Source organism: Scyliorhinus torazame, chromosome 12 (assembly GCF_047496885.1).
Source record: "Scyliorhinus torazame isolate Kashiwa2021f chromosome 12, sScyTor2.1, whole genome shotgun sequence".
NCBI classification, from domain to species: Eukaryota; Metazoa; Chordata; class Chondrichthyes; order Carcharhiniformes; family Scyliorhinidae; genus Scyliorhinus; species Scyliorhinus torazame.
Genome location: NC_092718.1, coordinates 68434514 through 68455770, shown reverse-complemented (window position 1 = coordinate 68455770; position 21257 = coordinate 68434514). Strand labels below are relative to the sequence as shown.

The 21257-nt window shown below is 51.6% G+C and overlaps 1 protein-coding gene across 2 annotated transcripts in view; it reads right to left on the bottom strand.

Moving 5' to 3' along the window:
- Positions 1-20280, bottom strand: part of LOC140386467 (retroviral integration site protein Fli-1 homolog) — a 264866-nt gene extending 244586 nt beyond the window's left edge. For both annotated transcript variants that reach the window (XM_072468838.1, XM_072468839.1), the window contains exon 1: positions 20135-20280. In XM_072468838.1, the coding sequence (XP_072324939.1) occupies positions 20135-20152 (18 nt within the window). In that variant the 5' untranslated portion in view covers positions 20153-20280. The remainder of the gene's footprint in view (positions 1-20134) is intronic.
- Positions 20281-21257: the final 977 nt, after the last annotated feature.

The following is a 21257-nucleotide window of genomic DNA, read 5'->3' as shown; positions in this document are numbered from 1 at the left end:
AGCTGCATTGTCAAAGGGTCCATACTGAGGGAGTGCTTCTCTGACAGAGGGTCAGTACTGAGGGAATGCTGCAGTGTAAGAGTGTCAGTACTGAGGGAGCACTGCAATGTCAGACGGTCAGTACTGAGGGAGTGCTGCACTGTCAGAAGGTCTGTACTGAGGGAGTGCTGCGCCGTCAGAGGGTCAGAATTGAGGGAGTGCTGCATTGTCAGAGGGTCAGTACTGAGGGGCTGCTGCACTGTCAGAGGGTCAGTACTGAGGGAGTGCTGCACAGTAAGAGGGTCCTTACTGAGGGAGTGCTGCACTGTCAGAAGGTCAGTACTGAGGGAGTGCTGCACTGTCAGAGGGTCTGTACTGATGGAGTTCTGCACTGTCAGAAGGTCCGTACTGAGGAAGTGCTGCGCGGTCAGAGGGTCAGTACTGAGGGAGTGCTGCACTGTCAGAGGGTCAGAACTGAGGGAGTGCTGCATTGTCAGAGGGTCAGTACTGAGGGACTGCTGCACTCGCAGATGGACCGTACTGAGGTGTTGCTACACTATCAGAGGGTCAGTACTGAGGAAGCGCCGCACTGTCAGAGGGTCAGTATTGAGGAAGCGCTGCACTGTCAGATCATCAGTACTGAGGGAGTGCTGCACTGTCAGAGGGTCAGTACTGAGCAAGTGCTGCACTGTCAGAGCGTCCATGCTGAGTGAGTGCTGCACTGTCAAAGGGTCAGTACTGAGCGAGTGCTGCACTGTTAAATCGTCAGTGCTGAGGGAGTGCTGCACTGTCAGAGGGTCAGTACTGAGGGAATGCTGTAATGTCAGAGGGTCAGTACTGAGGGAGTGCTGCACTGTTAGAGCGTCCATACTGAGGGAGTGCTCAGTACTGAGGGAGAGCTGCACTGTCAAAGCGTCAGTGCTGAGTGAGTGCCGCACTGTCAGAGGGTCAGTACTGAGTGAGTGCTGCACCGTCAGAGGGTCCATACTGAGGGAGTGCTGCATTGTCAGAGGGTCAGTACTGAGGGAGAGCTGTACTATCAGAGAGCAGTACTGAGGGAGTGCTGCATTGTCAAAGGGTCCATACTGAGGGAGTGCTGCGCTGTCAGAGGGTCAGTACTGAGGGAGTGCTGCACTGTAAGATGGTCAGTACTGATGCAGCGCTGCACTGCCAGAGGGTCAGTACTGAGGGAGAGCTGCACTGTCGGAGGGTCAGTACTGAGGCGGTGCTGCATTGTCAGAGGGTCCATACTGAGGGAGCGCTGCATTGTCAGATGGTCAGTACTGAGGGAGAGATGCACTATCAGAGAGCAGTACTGAAGGAGTGCTGCATTGTCAAAGGGTCCATACTGAGGGAGTGCTGCGCTCTCATAGGGGCAGTACTGAGGCGGTGCTGCACTGTCAGAGGGTCCATACTGCGGGAGTGCTTCACTGTCAGCGTCAGTAATGTGGGAGCGCTGCACTACCACAGGGTCAGTATTGAGGGAATGCTGCACTGTCAGAGGGTCCATACTGAGGGAGTGCTTCACTGTCAGGGCCAGTACTGAGGGAGGGCTGCACTGCCAGAGGGTCAGTACTGAGCGACTGCTGCAGTGTCAGAGAGTCAGTACTGAGGGACTGCTGCAATGTCAAAGGGTCCATACTGAGGGAGTGCTGCATTGTCAGAGGGTCAGTTCTGAGGGAGAGCTGCATTGTCAAAGGGTCCATACTGAGGGAGTGCTTCTCTGTCAGAGGGTCAGTACTGAGGGAATGCTGCAGTGTAAGAGTGTCAGTACTGAGGGAGCACTGCAATGTCAGAGGGTCAGTACTGAGGGAGTGCTGCACTGTCAGAAGGTCTGTACTGTGGGAGTGCTGTGCGGTCAGAGGGTCAGAACTGAGGGAGTGCTGCATTGTCAGAGGGTCAGTACTGAGGGGCTGCTGCACTGTCAGAGGGTCAGTACTGAGGGAGTGCTGCACTGTCAGAGGATCAGTTCTGAGGGAGCGCTGCACTGTCGGAAAGTCCATACTGAGGGAGTGCTGCACTGTCAGAGGGTCAGTACTGAGGGAGTGCTGAACTGTCAGAGGGTCAGTACTGATGCAGCGCTGCACTGCCAGAGGGTCAGTACTGAGGGAGAGCTGCACTGTCAGAGGCTCCATATTGAGGGAGTGCCGCACTTTCAGAGCGTCAGTTCTGAGGGAGCGCTGCACTGTCGGAGAGTCCATACTGAGGGAGTGCTGCACTGTCAGAGGGTCAGTACTGAGGGAGTGCTGAACTGTCAGAGGGTCAGTACTGAGGGAGTGCTGCACTGTCGAGGTTCCATACTGAGGGAGTGCTGCACTGTCAGAGGGTCAGTACTGAGGGAGTGCTGCACTCTCAGAGGGTCTGCTCTGAGGAAGCGCTGCACTGTCAGAGGGTCAGTACTGAGGGAATGCTGCACTGTCAGAGGGTCAGTACTGAGGGAGTTCTGCACTGTCGGAGGGTCAGTACTGAGGCGGTGCTGCATTGTCAGAGGGTCCATACTGAGGGAGTTCTGCACTGTCGGAGGGTCAGTACTGAGGCGGTGCTGCATTGTCAGAGGGTCCATACTGAGGGAGTGCTTCACTGTCAGCGTCAGTAATGTGGGAGCGCTGCACTACCACAGGGTCAGTACTGAGTGAGTGCTGCACCATCAGAGGGTCCATACTGAGGGAGTGCTGCATTGTCAGAGGGTCAGTACTAAGGGAGAGCTGTACTATCAGAGAGCAGTACAGAGGGAGTGCTGCATTGTCAAAGGGTCCATACTGAGGGAGTGCTGCGCTCTCAGAGGGTCAGTACTGAGGCGGTGCTGCACTGTCAGAGGTTCCATACTGCGGGAGTGCTTCACTGTCAGCGTCAGTAATGTGGGAGCGCTGCACTACCACAGGGTCAGTATTGAGGGAATGCTGCACTGTCAGAGGGTCCATACTGAGGGAGTGCTTCACTGTCAGGGCCAGTACTGAGGGAGGGCTGCACTGCCAGAGGGTCAGTACTGAGCGACTGCTGCAGTGTCAGAGAGTCAGTACTGAGGGACTGCTGCAATGTCAAAGGGTCCATACTGAGGGAGTGCTGCATTGTCAGAGGGTCAGTTCTGAGGGAGAGCTGCATTGTCAAAGGGTCCATACTGAGGGAGTGCTTCTCTGTCAGAGGGTCAGTACTGAGGGAATGCTGCAGTGTAAGAGTGTCAGTACTGAGGGAGCACTGCAATGTCAGAGGGTCAGTACTGAGGGAGTGCTGCACTGTCAGAAGGTCTGTACTGTGGGAGTGCTGTGCGGTCAGAGGGTCAGAACTGAGGGAGTGCTGCATTGTCAGAGGGTCAGTACTGAGGGGCTGCTGCACTGTCAGAGGGTCAGTACTGAGGGAGTGCTGCACTGTCAGAGGATCAGTTCTGAGGGAGCGCTGCACTGTCGGAAAGTCCATACTGAGGGAGTGCTGCACTGTCAGAGGGTCAGTACTGAGGGAGTGCTGAACTGTCAGAGGGTCAGTACTGATGCAGCGCTGCACTGCCAGAGGGTCAGTACTGAGGGAGAGCTGCACTGTCAGAGGCTCCATATTGAGGGAGTGCCGCACTTTCAGAGCGTCAGTTCTGAGGGAGCGCTGCACTGTCGGAGAGTCCATACTGAGGGAGTGCTGCACTGTCAGAGGGTCAGTACTGAGGGAGTGCTGAACTGTCAGAGGGTCAGTACTGAGGGAGTGCTGCACTGTCGAGGTTCCATACTGAGGGAGTGCTGCACTGTCAGAGGGTCAGTACTGAGGGAGTGCTGCACTCTCAGAGGGTCTGCTCTGAGGAAGCGCTGCACTGTCAGAGGGTCAGTACTGAGGGAATGCTGCACTGTCAGAGGGTCAGTACTGAGGGAGTTCTGCACTGTCGGAGGGTCAGTACTGAGGCGGTGCTGCATTGTCAGAGGGTCCATACTGAGGGAGTGCTTCACTGTCAGCGTCAGTAATGTGGGAGCGCTGCACTACCACAGGGTCAGTACTGAGTCAGTGCTGCACCATCAGAGGGTCCATACTGAGGGAGTGCTGCATTGTCAGAGGGTCAGTACTGAGGGAGAGCTGTACTATCAGAGAGCAGTACAGAGGGAGTGCTGCATTGTCAAAGGGTCCATACTGAGGGAGCACTGCACTCTCAGAGGGTCAGTACTGAGGAAGCGGTTCACTGTCAGAGGGTCAGTACTGAGGGAATGCTGCACTGTCGGAGGGTCAGTACTGAGGCGGTGCTGCATTGTCAGAGGGTCCATACTAAGGGAGCGCTGCATTGTCAGATGGTCAGTACTGAGGGAGAGATGCACTATCAGAGAGCAGTACTGAAGGAGTGCTGCATTGTCAAAGGGTCCATACTGAGGGAGTGCTGCACTCTCATAGGGGCAGTACTGAGGGAGAGATGCACTATCAGAGAGCAGTACTGAAGGAGTGCTGCATTGTCAAAGGGTCCATACTGAGGGAGTGCTGCATTGTCAGATGGTCAGTACTGAGGGAGAGATGCACTATCAGAGAGCAGTACTGAAGGAGTGCTGCATTGTCAAAGGGTCCATACTGAGGGAGTGCTGCGCTCTCATAGGGGCAGTACTGAGGCGGTGCTGCACTGTCAGAGGGTCCATACTGCGGGAGTGCTTCACTGTCAGCGTCAGTAATGTGGGAGCGCTGCACTACCACAGGGTCAGTATTGAGGGAATGCTGCACTGTCAGAGGGTCCATACTGAGGGAGTGCTTCACTGTCAGGGCCAGTACTGAGGGAGGGCTGCACTGCCAGAGGGTCAGTACTGAGCGACTGCTGCAGTGTCAGAGAGTCAGTACTGAGGGACTGCTGCAATGTCAAAGGGTCCATACTGAGGGAGTGCTGCATTGTCAGAGGGTCAGTTCTGAGGGAGAGCTGCATTGTCAAAGGGTCCATACTGAGGGAGTGCTTCTCTGTCAGAGGGTCAGTACTGAGGGAATGCTGCAGTGTAAGAGTGTCAGTACTGAGGGAGCACTGCAATGTCAGAGGGTCAGTACTGAGGGAGTGCTGCACTGTCAGAAGGTCTGTACTGAGGGAGTGCTGTGCGGTCAGAGGGTCAGAACTGAGGGAGTGCTGCATTGTCAGAGGGTCAGTACTGAGGGGCTGCTGCACTGTCAGAGGGTCAGTACTGAGGGAGTGCTGCACAGTAAGAGGGTCCTTACTGAGGGAGTGCTGCACTGTCAGAAGGTCAGTACTGAGGGAGTGCTGCACTGTCAGAGGGTCTGTACTGATGGAGTTCTGCACTGTCAGAAGGTCCGTACTGAGGAAGAGCTGCGCGGTCAGAGGGTCAGAACTGAGGGAGTGCTGCATTGACAGAGGGTCAGTACTGAGGGACTGCTGCACTCGCAGATGGTCCGTACTGAGGTGTTGCTACACTATCAGAGGGTCAGTACTGAGGAAGCGCCGCACTGTCAGAGGGTCAGTATTGAGGAAGCGCTGCACTGTCAGATCATCAGTACTGAGGGAGTGCTGCACTGTCAGAACGTCAGTACTGAGCAAGTGCTGCACTGTCAGAGCGTCCATGCTGAGTGAGTGCTGCACTGTCAAAGGGTCAGTACTGAGCGAGTGCTGCACTGTTAAATCGTCAGTGCTGAGTGAGTGCTGCACTGTCAGAGGGTCAGTACTGAGGGAGTGCTGTAATGTCAGAGGGTCAGTACTGAGGGAGTGCTGTAATGTCAGAGGGTCAGTACTGAGGGAGTGCTGCACTGTTAGAGCGTCCATACTGAGGGAGTGCTCAGTACTGAGGGAGAGCTGCACTGTCAAAGCGTCAGTGCTGAGTGAGTGCCGCACTGTCAGAGGGTCCATACTGAGGGAGTGCTGCATTGTCAGAGGGTCAGTACTGAGGGAGAGCTGTACTATCAGAGAGCAGTACTGAGGGAGTGCTGCATTGTCAAAGGGTCCATACTGAGGGAGTGCTGCGCTGTCAGAGGGTCAGTACTGAGGGGCTGCTGCACTGCCAGAGTGTCAGTACTTAGGGAGTGCTGCAGTGTCAGAGGGTCAGTACTGAGGGAGTGCTGCACTGTCAGATGGTCAGTACTGATGCAGCGCTGCACTGCCAGAGGGTCAGTACTGAGGGAGAGCTGCACTGTCAGAGGCTCCATATTGAGGGAGTGCCGCACTTTCAGAGCGTCAATACTGAGGGAGCGCTGCACTGTCGGAGGGTCCATACTGAGGGAGTGCTGCACTGTCAGAGGGTCAGTACTGAGGGAGTGCTGAACTGTCAGAGGGTCAGTACTGAGGGAGTGCTGCACTGTCGAGGTTCCATACTGAGGGAGTGCTGCACTGTCAGAGGGTCAGTACTGAGGGAGTGCTGCGCTCTCAGAGGGTCTGCTCTGAGGAAGCGCTGCACTGTCAGAGGGTCAGTACTGAGGGAATGCTGCACTGTCAGAGGGTCAGTACTGAGGGAGTTCTGCACTGTCGGAGGGTCAGTACTGAGGCGGTGCTGCATTGTCAGAGGGTCCATACTGAGGGAGTGCTTCACTGTCAGCGTCAGTAATGTGGGAGCGCTGCACTACCACAGGGTCAGTACTGAGTGAGTGCTGCACCATCAGAGGGTCCATACTGAGGGAGTGCTGCATTGTCAGAGGGTCAGTACTGAGGGAGAGCTGTACTATCAGAGAGCAGTACAGAGGGAGTGCTGCATTGTCAAAGGGTCCATACAGAGGGAGTGCTGCGCTGTCAGAGGGTCAGTACTGAGGGAGTGCTGCAGTGTCAGAGGGTCAGTACTGAGGGAGTCCTGCACTGTCAGAGGCTCAGTACTGATGCAGCGCTGCACTGTCAGAGGGTCCATATTGAGGGAGTGCCGCACTTTCAGAGCGTCAGTACTGTGGGAGTGCTGCACTGTCAGAGGGTCCATACTGAGGGAGTTCTGCGCGGTCAGAGGGTCAGTACTGAGGGAGCACTGCACTCTCAGAGGGTCAGTACTGAGGAAGCGCTTCACTGTCAGAGGGTCAGCGCTGAGGGAATGCTGCACTGTCGGAGGGTCAGTACTGAGGCGGTGCTGCATTGTCAGAGGGTCCATACTGAGGGAGTGCTGCATTGTCAGATGGTCAGTACTGAGGGAGAGATGCACTATCAGAGAGCAGTACTGAGGGAGTGCTGCATTGTCAAAGGGTCCATACTGAGGGAGTGCTGCGCTCTCAGAGGGTCAGTACTGAGGCGGTGCTGCACTGTCAGAGGGTCCATACTGCGGGAGTGCTTCACTGTCAGCGTCAGTAATGTGGGAGCGCTGCACTACCACAGGGTCAGTATTGAGTGAATGCTGCACTGTCAGAGGGTCCATACTGAGGGAGTGCTTCACTGTCAGGGCCAGTATTGAGGGAGGGCTGCACTGCCAGAGGGTCAGTACTGAGCGACTGCTGCAGTGTCGGAGAGTCAGTACTGAGGGACTGCTGCACTGTCAAAGGGTCCATACTGAGGGAGTGCTGCACTGTCAGAGGGTCCATACTGAGGGAGTGCTTCACTGTCAGGGCCAGTACTGAGGGAGGGCTGCACTGCCAGAGGGTCAGTACTGAGCGACTGCTGCAGTGCCAGAGAGTCAGGACTGAGGGACTGCTGCAATGTCAAAGGGTCCATACTGAGGGGGTGCTGCATTGTCAGAGGGTCAGTACTGAGGGAGAGCTGCATTGTCAAAGGGTCCATACTGAGGGAGTGCTTCTCTGTCAGAGGGTCAGTACTGAGGGAATGCTGCAGTGTAAGAGTGTCAGTACTGAGGGAGCACTGCACTGTCAGAGGGTCAGTACTGAGGGAGTGCTGCACTGTCAGAAGGTCTGTACTGAGGGAGTGCTGCGCGGTCAGAGGGTCAGAACTGAGGGAGTGCTGCATTGTCAGAGGGTCAGTACTGAGGGGCTGCTGCACTGTCAGAGGGTCAGTACTGAGGGAGTGCTGCACAGTAAGAGGGTCCTTACTGAGGGAGTGCGGCACTGTCAGAAGGTCAGTACTGAGGGAGTGCTGCACTGTCAGAGGGTCTGTACTGAGGGAGTGCTGCACAGTAAGAGGGTCCTTACTGAGGGAGTGCGGCACTGTCAGAAGGTCAGTACTGAGGGGCTGCTGCACTGTCAGAGGATCTGTACTGATGGAGTTCTGCACTGTCAGAAGGTCCGTACTGAGGAAGTGCTGCACTGTCAGAGGGTCAGAACTGAGGGAGTGCTGCATTGTCAGAGGGTCAGTTCTGAGGGACTGCTGCACTCGCAGATGGTCCGTACTGAGGTGTTGCTACACTGTCAGATCATCAGTACTGAGGGAGTGCTGCACTGTCAGACGGTCAGTACTGAGCGAGTGCTGCACTGTCAGAGCGTCCATGCTGAGTGAGTGCTGCACTGTCAAAGGGTCAGTACTGAGGGAGTGCTGCACTGTCAGAGGGTCAGTGCTGAGGGAGTGCTGTAATGTCAGAGGGTAGGTACTGAGGGAGTGCTGCACTGTCAGAGCGTCCATACTGAGGGAGTGCTCAGTACTGAGGGAGAGCTGCACTGTCAAAGCGTCAGTGCTGAGTGAGTGCCGCACTGTCAGAGGGTCAGTACTGAGTGAGTGCTGCACCGTCAGAGGGTCCATACTGAGGGAGTGCTGCATTCTCAGAGGGTCAGTACTGAGGGAGAGCTGTACTATCAGAGAGCAGTACTGAGGGAGTGCTGCATTGTCAAAGGGTCCATACTGAGGGAGTGCTGCAGTGTCAGAGGGTCAGTCCTGAGGGAGTGCTTCACTGTCAGATGGTCAGTACTGATGCAGCGCTGCACTGCCAGAGGGTCAGTACTGAGGGAGAGCTGCACTGTCAGAGGCTCCATATTGAGGGAGTGCCGCACTTTCAGAGCGTCAGTACTGAGGGAGCGCTGCACTGTCGGAGGGTCCATACTGAGGGAGTGCTGCACTGTCAGAGGGTCAGTACTGAGGGAGTGCTGAACTGTCAGAGGGTCAGTACTGAGGGAGTGCTGCACTGTCTGAGGTTCCATACTGAGGGAGTGCTGCACTGTCAGAGGGTCAGTACTGAGGGAGTGCTGCGCTCTCAGAGGGTCTGCTCTGAGGATGCGCTGCACTGTCAGAGGGTCAGTACTGAGGGAATGCTGCACTGTCAGAGGGTCAGTACTGAGGGAGTTCTGCACTGTCGGAGGGTCAGTACTGAGGCGGTGCTGCATTGTCAGAGGGTCCATACTGAGGGAGTGCTGCATTGTTAGCGGGTCAGTACTGAGGCGGTGCTGCACTGTCAGAGATCCATACTGCGGGAGTGCTTCACTCTCAGCGTCAGTAATGAGCGTGCGCTGCACTGCCACAGGGTCAGTACTGAGGGAGTGCTGCACTGTCAGAGGGTCCGTACTGAGGGAGTGCTGCACTGTCAGAGGGTCAGTACTGAGGGAGTGCTGCACTGTCAGAGGGCCAGTACTGACGGACTTCTGCAATGTCAAAGGGTCCATACTGAGGGAGTTTTTTTGAGGGGTAGGAGTGACCTGGGCCGGAGAAGGTGGCAGCGCCTGCTACCTCAGCAAGAACTTGGGCAGCACAGTGGGTAGCACTGTTGCTTCACAGGGCCAGGGTCCCAGGTTTCGATTCCCGGCTTGGGTCACTGTCTGTGCGGAGTCTGCACGTTCTCCCCATGCCTGTGCTGGGTTTCTTCCCACAGTCCAAAGATGTGCGGGTTAGGTGGATTGGCCATGCTAAATTGCCTCGTAGTGCCCAAAAGTTAGTTGGGGTTGCTGGGTTACGGCAACATGGTGGAGGTGTGGGCTTAGGTAAGGTCCTCTTTCAGGGCCGGTGTAGACTCGATGGGCCGAATGGCCTCCTTCTGCGCTGTAAATTCCATGATTCTCTAAATTCTATAAGAAGCGGTTGCTGAAGGCGGCGTCCTTGTCGAGGAGAAACGGGCTCCGGCCCATTAGCGAAGATACCGGGGGGAATTCCCGGGATTCTGGCGGAAATCCAGGAATACTGGCGGGAAATCCAGGAATATTGGGGGGCGGGGTGTTCCCGTGATTCTGGTTGGAGATCCAGGAATAGTGTCGATAAATCTAGGGATACTGGCGGGAGATCCAGGAATATTGGCGGGGAATTCAGAACTTCTGGCGGGAAGTTCAGGAATACTGGCGGAAAAACCAATGGTTCTGGTTATTCATGGGAAATCCTGGCTTCCTGCTAGCAGACAGGGTGAAACAGGCGATAGAGAATTGCAGCCGTTTAAAAACGTGTCCTGAATTTTATTTCCATGATAATATTGCCTTGGTGACCGGGCGGGGGATGGGGGAAAGAGAAGATGGTCTGACACCAATGAAGAGCTAAAGCCAATGTCTGACCTGCGACTTTCTGCGGGACCTTTGTACAAATTCATTGTAATGTCTTTTTATTTTCTAAATTTCTCGGGTTTCAATCTCAGTATCGATTAAAGACAAATTAAACTTTCCAATCATTGGACAAAGACGGGTGCCAATTTATTTGTTGGAAGGTTTAAACATAACTCAAATTAAGATGAGGAAAGACATTCTGTATGTTCCTCCCTCCCTCGGTACCCTACTGATCCTAAGATTAATATTGCCTCACTTCAAATAGTACAACATGACAGTCAGGTACTGCCAATTTGATTTTTTTAAAATCTTATGCTTTCAGACAATGCTCAATTCAAGAAGATGGAAGGCTTGGATTTTTTAACTTCATGGAAGATTGTTGAGTACAAAATAAGGAGGACAACAAATATATATTCAGCAATCCTTATCCTCTGACTGCCTCGCAGACGTTTTGGACGAATTTTAATCCTCATTTTCTACTTGAAACATAAAAGGCGACATAAACTTCAGCTGAGTTTAACAATCGCACTTTATTCTCGACATCGTTTTATTTCCAAGTAATTTGGAAAATTGGATTTCAAAACAAAATAGCTTAACTACTGCATGCCGCTCCTGCGTCCTGGGAAGGTGGCTACACTTTGTGCGCTTAGAGTGAATTTGCGCGCGAACGCAGTTTACAAGGCGACCATTCAGCCCATTCTGCCTGTCCTGGATCTTTGGTGTAACCTGGATACCTGAGATAAGCAAGGCAGTTTACTTTAAATAAATGTTTAATGGAAGCAATTGCAGGACCCAATACAATTTACACGACAGGTGTTTTCAGGCCATGATGCAATATTTGCTCTTTCATTCTTATTTTGTATATTGATCATTTAAGTCACTTCGGAAAATTGTTAATTTCTCGAACGAGAACCCAACTATCTTCAATTTGTAAAACTGAGGAGCGATAACACGAACCCATAGGTATATTTGATGTTAAAACAAACTTTAATTAAATCACAAAACTAACATTAGCAACAAGTAATTGGTTTACAGTTAGAGGTTACAACAGTTCTTGCAGAAAAGAGGAAAGCTTAACTTACTTTCTAAACCTGCCACTATATTCCAATTAAGCAAACCAATTTATTTCAAATTCCATTCATGAATAAAGTTAACAACCAGGGTTTTACTTGCTTTTCTCTGAGCAGAATCTTTGAAGAGGGAATCTTTCAGGAGCAAACTGAAACACCTCTGTTCAGATTAGATATCTAGGACCTACTGACTCTCCAGACAGACCTGGTTCCTCCCATTAACTACATCAGCTGTACCCAAAGCATAAGGTGTTCTTTTGTCACTTCTTACAAGATGCCCCTTGACTTGTTTAGCCAGCACCAAATTCAACACCCCTCATAGATTATCTACATACCAGGGATCCTTCAAACCTAAACAATATTCTATTATCTAGCTATCTGTAAACAAGTGGATGGTTCTCAAGAGCTATTAGCAGAACACTTCACCTGCAGCTCAACGATTACCTCAATTTTACGACACTCCAATCACCGCTTTAGCAGTCATACTATCAGTATGCACCATAACCCAGGTTTTAATAACAATATTGCATAAATAAATAAAATATGAGAATCTATTATATTCGTCACACATTGTGAAAGATGGTTTTCTTACAATAATGATCTTGAGCGATGTTGGAGGGTAAGAGGTGACGTTTGACATTTGGAACGTGGCAGTTTCTGTCGGCAATAGTTGCAGAGGGGAGCAGGCATCGCAAACGGGGTGGAGTTCCTTTTACACTGACATTTCCATGGCTTACACACAGCCCTGAGGTAGAACGCAGCATTTCCCAGCACCAAACACACAGAACACAACCCATATCACAAATAGCAAAGGCCATTCCGGATCGCAGGATCTTCCAGGGAGCCCCAGTATAGCCAGAAACAGACCGGCACGTCCCAATCTGCGACAAACCCGGGTCAGGTCAGCAGTGAACTCCTGAGATGAGAGCAGAGATGTGCAGGTCAGATACCGGTGTCTGTGGAGAGAGACACAGACTTAACTCTGTGCTCTGAAGAAGTCACTATGGACTTGCACAGTTGCTGCCAGACCTGCTGTGCCTTCCCAGAATGACCTGCTTTTATTTCAGATCCAGTATTTTGCTGGAGTATAGAGGTTTCCCGCCCGCCTTTGCACAATGGAAGCTGACGGATGACAGGCCGAGATAATCCAGCAGCCGACGTTCAGCAAGGTTTGTAAAAGAGGCTCTCTCACACACATGTAGGCAATTGTGGCTGGAGGCGCCGCCGAATTTCAGGTCTAGCCATTGGGCCAGGGCTCTGCCTTCAGCTCTGGGCGCATGAACCTCAATTGCATTTAGCACATTTAGTATCACAGTTTCTCAAGATCTGAGCGTGGAGTCCTCCTCATCTTTCGCTGCGATTGAACCCATCTCTCCCGCACCTACCCCCTCCTCCCCCCTAACCCAACCCCAACACCAGAAAGGACCAACAGTTTGAATTCAACATGTTATTTTTTAAAGAATTCTCTGCTGGTTCCAGTGAAGTATGAACCACAATGAAGTTGACAGGAATGTTACTGTTAACAACGGGCTGTGTGTGGTTAATCAGCCTCTCACCACCAGTAACATTGCAAGCCCAACTGGTGTCTCCCGATTCACCAAGAGCGTTTAGTCTCCCCATTGGACGGGTTAAGTGGCCTCAAACTGCGGAATAGTTGACACTGACGAGGGAACTCTATGTGGGCTGGGGAGGCAGGGTTTAGTCCTGATCTGGCTGAGGTTAGGTTGGCCCGGGTGGCAGCTTCCTGTGTGTTGATCTAGGCGTGAGGCCTAGGGTTGAATTCACTGCCGAACTGATCGTTCATCCCCTCGACCCCTCAAAACATTCTCCCCCGTCCCTCTCTCCCCCCACCCCCACCCCCCAACAGCAAGACCACCATCGTCCCACACCTCAAGCCCCGCCCAGGAGTGGGGTTGATGGGGTTTCTGTCTGTACTTGGGTGAGAATGTCAGGTAAGACCTGCATTCTCAATTCCACCATCTGGATCTGCATTTGATCTCATGAATGGATGTTCCTATCTATCGGAGAGTGGAGAGTGCCCTTAACAATCCCAGACAACAGACAGACAGAGAGATGGGCAGGGTGACAGGCCGAATGAGAAATAGAGAGATAAAGAGAGAGATAGATTGACAGAAATGGATTGGATTAGATTTGTATATTGTCACGTGTATGGAGGTACAGTGAAAAGTATTTATCTGCGAGCAGCTCAACAGGTCATTCAGTACATGGGTAGAAAAGGGAATAGAACAAAATACATAATAGGGCAACACAAGGTATGATGGGCTGATTTTTGCGAAGCAAAGATACTGAGGGACAGGGTCCCAAGGCAGGTATATGGAGTTAGGTCACAGGTCAGCCATGATCTCATTGAATGGCGGGACAGGCTCGAGGGGCTGAATGGCCTATCCTGTTCCTATGTTCTAGACAGAGAGAGAGAGAGAGACAAAGAGAGAGGGCAGGGAGAGGGAGAACCGGAGAGGGAGAGAGAGGGGAGACAGAAAGAGCGGCAGAGTGAGGGGGAACAGAAACAATGACGGGGACGGTGAGAGGGAGACAGAGAGAGACACACACAGACATACATTGAGAATGACACAGTGAAAGAGACAGAGAGGGAGGCAAAGAGACACACACACACAAACAGAGGGAGCGGGGAGAGAGTCAGAGAGAGAGGGAGGCAGAGAGAGTTCGCTTTGTTCTAACATTGGAGTTAGGGGTGATATGGAGATGCCGGCGTTGGACTGGGGTGAGCACAGTAAGAAGTCGGACAACACCAGGTTAAAGTCCAACAGGTTTGTTTCGAATCACTAGCTTCTGGAGCACCGCTCCTCCCTCAGGTGTTAGGGGGAGGAGGTCAGGTGACAGTGGAATCTAACTGTCAGAGATGATTGGTTGATGATGAAATGGCTGACGGTGAATAATGCAGCAATATCCAGCGATGTTGTGGACTCGGCTGGAGTTCAACTGGAAGGCCCTTGTCATTGTCTCTCTCTCCTTCACTGTTTTTGCCTCTTTCCTTTTATCTTTCCCAGTCTCTCTCGCTCTCTGTGCCTCTGTGTTTGTCTCTGTCTCTGCCTCGCTTTCTTAGTCTCACTCTTTCTATCTGTTTTGTTACTCTTTTTGTTACTCCATCCTTCTCCCTATTTCTCTCTCTTTGAGACGGTGTGTGTTTTTGTGTGTGTACGTTTGAGTATGTGTGTGTCTGCGTGTAATTTGTGTGTATATGTGTGCATTTGTGTGCAAGTGTGTGTAAGTCTGTATGTGACTGTGTGTGCGAGTAGTGTGTGTGAGGGCATGTGCGTGAGATTGTGCGTGTGTGAGGGTGTGTGTGTGAGGGTAAGTATGTGTGTTTGAGTGTGTGCGAGAGTGTGTGTGAGTGTGTGTGTGTCAGTATGCGTGTGTGCGCGAGGGTGTGTGTTTGTGTGTGTATGAAAATGAAAAATGAATGAAAATCGCTTATTGTCACAAGTAGGCTTCAAATGAAGTTACTGTGAATAGCCCCTAGTCGCCACATTCCGGCGCCTGTTCGGGGAGGCTGTTACAGGAACTGAACCGTGCTGCTGGCCTGCCTTGGTCTGCTTTCAAAACCAACGATTTAGCCCTGTGCTAAGGGTGTGTGTGAGGGTGTGTGTGAGTGTGTGAGTGTGTGTGTGTGAGGGTGTGTGTGAGGGTGTGTGTGTGAGGGTGTGTGTGTGAGGGTGTGCGAGGGAGTGTGTGAGGGTGTGTGTGTGAGTGTGGGTGAGGGTGTGTGTGAGGGTGTGTGTGTGAGGGTGTGTGTGAGGGTGTGTATGTGTGAGGGTGTGTGTGAGGGTGTGTGTGTGGTGTGTGTATGAGGGTGTGTGTGAGGGTGTGTGTGAGGGTGTGCGTGAGTGTGTGTGTGTGAGGGTGTGTGTGAGGGTGCGTGTGAGGGTGTGTGTGAGTGTGTGAGGGTGTGTGTGAGGGTGTGTGTGAGGGTGTGTGTGAAGGTTTGTGTGTGAGTGCGTGTGTGTGAGTGTGTGTATGTGAGGGTGTGTGCGAAGGTGTGTGTGTGAGTGTGTGTGTGTGAGTGTGTGGGGGGGGGGATGTGTGAGAGTGTCTGTGAGTCTGTGTGTGTGTGAGGGTGTGAGAGGTATTTGTATTAATTAATGGAAACTGCACGTTTGCTGCACAGCCTGGCATTTATTACCCATTTGTAATTGACAGTGAGAAGGTGATGGTGAGGCACCTTCTTGAACCTCTGCAGTCCCCTAGGTGTAGGTACACCCACTGTGCTGTTTGGGAGGGAGTTCTAGGATGTTGCCCCAGCGACAGTGAAAGAACGGCGATATATTTCCAATTTGGGGTGGTGAGTGACTTGGAGGGGAACCTCCAGGTGGTGGGCTTATCAGGTATCTGCTGCCCTTCTTCTCGATGGGAGAGGCCGTTGGTTTGAAAGGTGTTGTCTAAGGAACCTTGGTGAGTTTCTGCAGTGCACCTTGTATATGGTACACACGGCTGCTACTGTGTGTCAGTGATGCAGGGAGTGAATATTTGTGGAAGGGGGAGCAATCAAGGGCACTGCTTTATCCTGGATGGTGTTGAGCTTCTTGACTGGTGTTGGAGCTGCACTCATCCAGGCAAGTGGAGATTATTCCATCACACTCCTGACCTGTGCCTTTTAGATGATGGAGAGGCTTTGGGGAGACAGGAGGAGAGTTATTCGCTGCTGGATTCCTAGTATCTGACCTGCTCTGGTAACCACGGTGTTTGTGTGGCCGGACCACACGGACTGCAGTGTTTTAAGAAGGCAGGTCAGCTCCATCTTCTCAAGAGGCAATAAGGATGGGATAAAACTCCTGGCCAAGCCAGCGAGACCTACATCCCGTAAAAATTAAGAGAAACATCAGCTCGTGGACCCTGAAGTTGGATTCCGCACTTATACATCCAAGATCTCTTTCAGAATTCAGAGGAGTCTGTAACACATGGCCGCAAGATCGGACTTTCACCCGGGAAACGAGAGATATTTCTCGTTTCATCGGAACGAGAGATATGTCCAAGTCAACTTGTGTCGGATTTCCGTCTCCTGAGCATCCTCTTGGGGTATCTATTGAAGTTGTCCCTTTGTAACGGGAGGTTGAGTTGTAAAGGAGAATATTGCAACTGGATCCTGGAGGGAGAACGTTGTGTTGCATCAGAGAAGCGCAAATGCAGTGGACACACTGGGAGTTGCCCATGGGGATTGAAGCCGAACTCGTATCCAATGCAATGTTTGAAGTGGGTTCGGAAAACTCCGTGACAATTTCCAGACGATACTATGCGGACCCGATAGAGCGCGCGCTCCCATTAATAGTGGATTTGACTGGATTGGTTATTCCAGGAATTAGCCAGTGGACGCAGCATTGCCCATTCCATGTGTTCTATGTATATCCTACAACTACCCTCAGAGTTTTGCTGAGCAATGCAGAGGGAGCTTTACTCTGTATCTAACCCCGTGCTGTACCTGTCCTGGGAGTGTTTGATGGGGACAGTGTCGAGGGAGCTTTACTCTGTATCTAACCCTGTGCTGTACCTGTCCTGGGAGTGTTTGATGGGGACAGTGCAGAGGGAACTTTACTCTGTATCTAACCCTGTGCTGTACCTGTCCTGGGAGTGTTTGATGGGGACAGTGCAGAGGGAGCTTTACTCTGTATCTAACCCCGTGCTGTACCTGTCCTGGGAGTGTTTGATGGGGACAGTGTCGAGGGAGCTTTACTCTGTATCTAACCCCGTGCTGTACCTGTCCTGGGAGTGTTTGATGGGGACAGTGCAGAGGGAACTTTACTCTGTATCTAACCCCGTGCTGGACCTGTCCTGGGAGTGTTTGATGGGGACAGTGTAGAGGGAGCTTTACTCTGTCTCTAACCCCGTGCTGTACCTGTCCTGGGAGTGTTTGATGGGGACAGTGTACAGGGAGCTTTACTCTGTCTCTAACCCCGTGCTGTACCTGTCCTGGGAGTATTTGATGGGGACAGTGTACAGGGAGCTTTACTCGGTATCTAACCCCGTGCTGTTCCTGTCCTGGGAGTGTTTGATGGGGACAGTGTCGAGGGAGCTTTACTCTGTATCTAACCCCGTGCTGTACCTGTCCTGGGAGTGTTTGATGGGGACAGTGCAGAGGGAGCTTTACTCGGTATCTAACCCCGTGCTGTCCCTGTCCAGGGAGTGTTCGATTGCATTCATATTCCTCTTTGAAGGAATGAATTGTAAACGGCTGAGTAAAATGCCCCCGCTAAATAGTTAATCGTTTCCTGTTCAGTTATTTAATAGGGTGTGCTTTAAAATGGGATTCCCCGTTTGGGCAAAGAGCACCTGGAAACCAGAAGACTGAAACTCTGAAACTACTGCATGCTGGGAATATCCAGGCCAATGGCGGCAGGGCCTCATTGGGATGACCTCCAGCTGCCCGCGCCTCTGTCTAGTTTCAGTAAAATGGGCGACATTTTCACATTTCTGTCTGTTCCCTTGTGCTGGCTGGGTGAAGCTGAGTATTGAACCCTCCCTGGGAGCCGCTGTGGGCGCCTCGGGGTGTTTCGTGGAATGACATCACATCTGAAGATGTTCCGAAGCAGGGTGGGTGTTAGTCCTGGGATGGGCAGTGGGGAGGAGGGGGGTTGGGTCGGTCACCGAATCTCCCCACCTCCCCCCCGCCCCCCCCCCGCGCCACCTAGTCCAGGAACTAACTCGCAACGGCCTTGTATTCATACTGCTCCTTTCGATTGATTTGTAAGGGCCCGAATGTGGAGATGCCGATTCTTATCGCTGTGAGCTCTGGGTTTGCAGGCAGCTGCTGTTGTGAAGCTCTGAGAAAAGCAGAAGTTTTTTTTTTTTCTCCTCTCTCTCTCTCTCCCTCTCTGATAGGGTGCTGGCTCAATCTGCAAAGCCCCATGTTTCTCCAGCGACTCCTCGGTAGCAGCAACAGCAGCAGCAAGCAGCTCAGTCTGCGGTTTCACACAGAAACACTGAGAGATTTCTGCAGCAGCTCCACAGAGCAATGGCCAGGCTGCACAAAAAAGTTTTTTTTTTTAAAAACCTAGATAAAGACACGCAGACAGAGAGAGAGAGAAAGGGATAGAGTAAAATAGAGCGAGAGAAAAACAGGTTTGACTGTCGGTGCCTTGTTTATTTACTCAAAAACACACGTCAGCAGTTTGTAACTGGCACTGCTCAAGAAGAGTCTCTCCCTCTCTCTCTCTCTCTCTGTTGCCTTGCTGCAAACCCTCAGGAAACTAGCACAGGAAACATGATTCTGCGGCCGGAAGTGCCTGCTCTGGAGATAAGGCACCTGATGAAATGTGTTCTGGGTTGATGTCAATTCTGCTTTAAATAAAGCCCAACCATCCTTGAAGCAAAAGAAAATAAAGAGGGAAAAATCCCGGACACGTCCACCCCACTCCCCAGCCACTGGTTGCCCAAAAGCCTTAGTGCCCCTCTCTCTCTCTCTCTGTCTCTCTGACCCCCTCTCCCCCTCTCTCTGTCTCAATCCCTCCCCCTCTCTCTCTGCCTCTCTCGCTCTCTCTCTGCCCCCTCTCTCTCCGCCTCTCTCTTTCTCTCTCTCCTCCTCTCTCTCTCTCTCTCTGCCCCCCTCTATCTCCACCTCGCTCTCTTTCTCTCTCTCTGTCTCTCTCTCTCTCTGTCTCTCTCTCTCTCTGCCTCTCTCTCTGGCCCCCTCTCCCTCAGCCTCTCTCTCTCCCGCTCTCTGTCTCTCAGTCCCTTGTGTCATTCCACAGCTGGGGGATACTGTCCAGAGGTTTTACTTGCACCGACTGTAAAGTTGACAGCTTCGCTCAGCGGCTGATCAAAACCTGCCGAGCCACCCCGGAGAGAGAGAGGGGGAGAGAGAGATATAGTGAGAGAGGGAGATATATAGATAGAGAGAGATAGCGAGAACGAGAGATAGAGAAAGACAGAGTGAGAGAGAATGACGAGAGGGAGAATGCAGAAATGGAAAGAGAGGTGTAGAGATGGAGAGAGAGAGAAATGGAGATAGAGAGAGATAGTTAGAGAGAGATGGGGAGAGAGAGTTAGAGAGAGAGATGGTGAGAGATAGTTAGAGAGAGAGATGGAGAGAAAGAGAGAGGGAGAGATAGAAAGATGGAGCGAGAGGTAGATAGAGAGAATGAGATAGATAGGGAGAGAGATGGAGAGGGAAAGAGAAAGAAAGAGATAGAGATGGTGGTATTTTCCTCCACTTGGACAACTGGACGTCCAAAGCCTCCTCCAAGTTGAGTAAAAGCAGCTCCCATTGGTGTTGTCAGGAGAGAGGGAGATGGGAAGAGGGTGGGATGGGGGAGAGGGTGGGGAATGAGTTGGAATGGTGTCTTGGAGGGAGGCGCCGTTCACTGAACACCCGCTCGCTCTATCAGCCGGGGCACCCTTTGCATTCCAGCCCCTCTCTCACCTGCATTTCATTTCAAATTCAAAATGACAAACTCGCGGAAACGTCTCGTTCTGGTTTATTTCCTTCAGAGAGAGAGAGAAATATCTAATAGAACGGCATTCCCGCTTCAAACTTCAGCAGAGAGGTGGGTGGGGTCGTCGCCAATTCAACATAAGATGTATTTTATTTATTCAATGATGTGTAAAAGTGAGCGGTCTGCCGGACCCTACTTTTGTTTGTTATCTGTGTGTGTATGCCTCTCTCTCTCTCTCCACTCTCCCTCCCCAACAGTGGTTTCTCGTCTTATTAAATTGCTCAGTCTTACAACCGCCGACGGGAAGGAAGAGATGATTTTTTACCAGAGGAAGGAGTGGGGAGCCCGGATTGTCAACGAGCTCTTTGCTTCACATGAAAGGGCTGTGGGTGTTCAATCCGCACTCAGAGCATCGCCTCTTACCTTAATGGTGCAATCCATGACTCCGGCCCGCTCAACACACTACAGACAAATACAACTTTTCAAAAATAAAATAAACCAACAAAAAAAAAAGTGGCTCAGGATCCACGCTCTTCACCCGCCAGCGTCGCGAACATTGCAAGTTTTTTTTTGTGACTTTTTGCAACCATAAACCGGATGAGAAGAGCTTTTTCTAAATTTGGGAAGTGAAGTCAGCGGCTAGCGCAGACTGGGTTCCTATTGGTGCATACCGCTGTTAGTGAAGGTCTCAGCCAGAAGGTTACAGTTGTGTGTAAGTTTGAGAGGCAGAATGGGCGACAGAGAGATACACGGAGACAGAGAGTATCAGAAAAATCAGAGAGGATGTGAGACACAAGCAAGGAGGAGAGCGAGAAATAGACAGACCGAGAGAGATGGAGGGAGAGAATAACAGAGATAGAGAGAATAGAGGCAGAGAGAGAATAACAGAGAGATAGACAGAGAGGGTCTGAGAGAGAGAATAACAGAGAGATAGACAGAAAGAGAGAGACAAGTGGAGAGACAGAATCAGAATGCAGAAGAGGCTATTCGGCCCATCGAGCCTGCACTGGCTCACGAAAGATCCCGACCTGTCCATCTAATCCCATTTTCCAGCACTTGCCCCATGGCTTTGAATGTTATGACGTGTCAAGTGCTCATCCAGGTACCTTTTGAAGGATGTGAGGCAACTCGCCTCTACCACCCTCCCAGGCAGTGCATTCCAGACCGTCACCACTCTCTGAGTAAAAAAGCTTTTCCTCAAATCCCCCTTAAACCACCTGCCCCTTACCTTGAACTTGTGCCCCCTCGCACCTGACCCTTCAACTAAGGGATGTAGCTGCTCCCTATCTACCAGAGATAGAGAGATTCAGGAACTATAGCCAAATTTACAGATGACACTAAATTCATGGGGTAGTAAGTTACAATGAACTAAGAATCTTACTAATGGACATAGATAGGTCAGGTGAGTGAGCCAAAATTTGGCAGATGGAGTTTAATGTGGATGAGTGTGAGGTTATCCATTTTTGGTCGGAAAAATGGAAAGGCAACTTCTTATCTAAAGTGGAGAGAAACTTCAGAGTGCTCTGGTGCAGCGGGATCTGGGTGT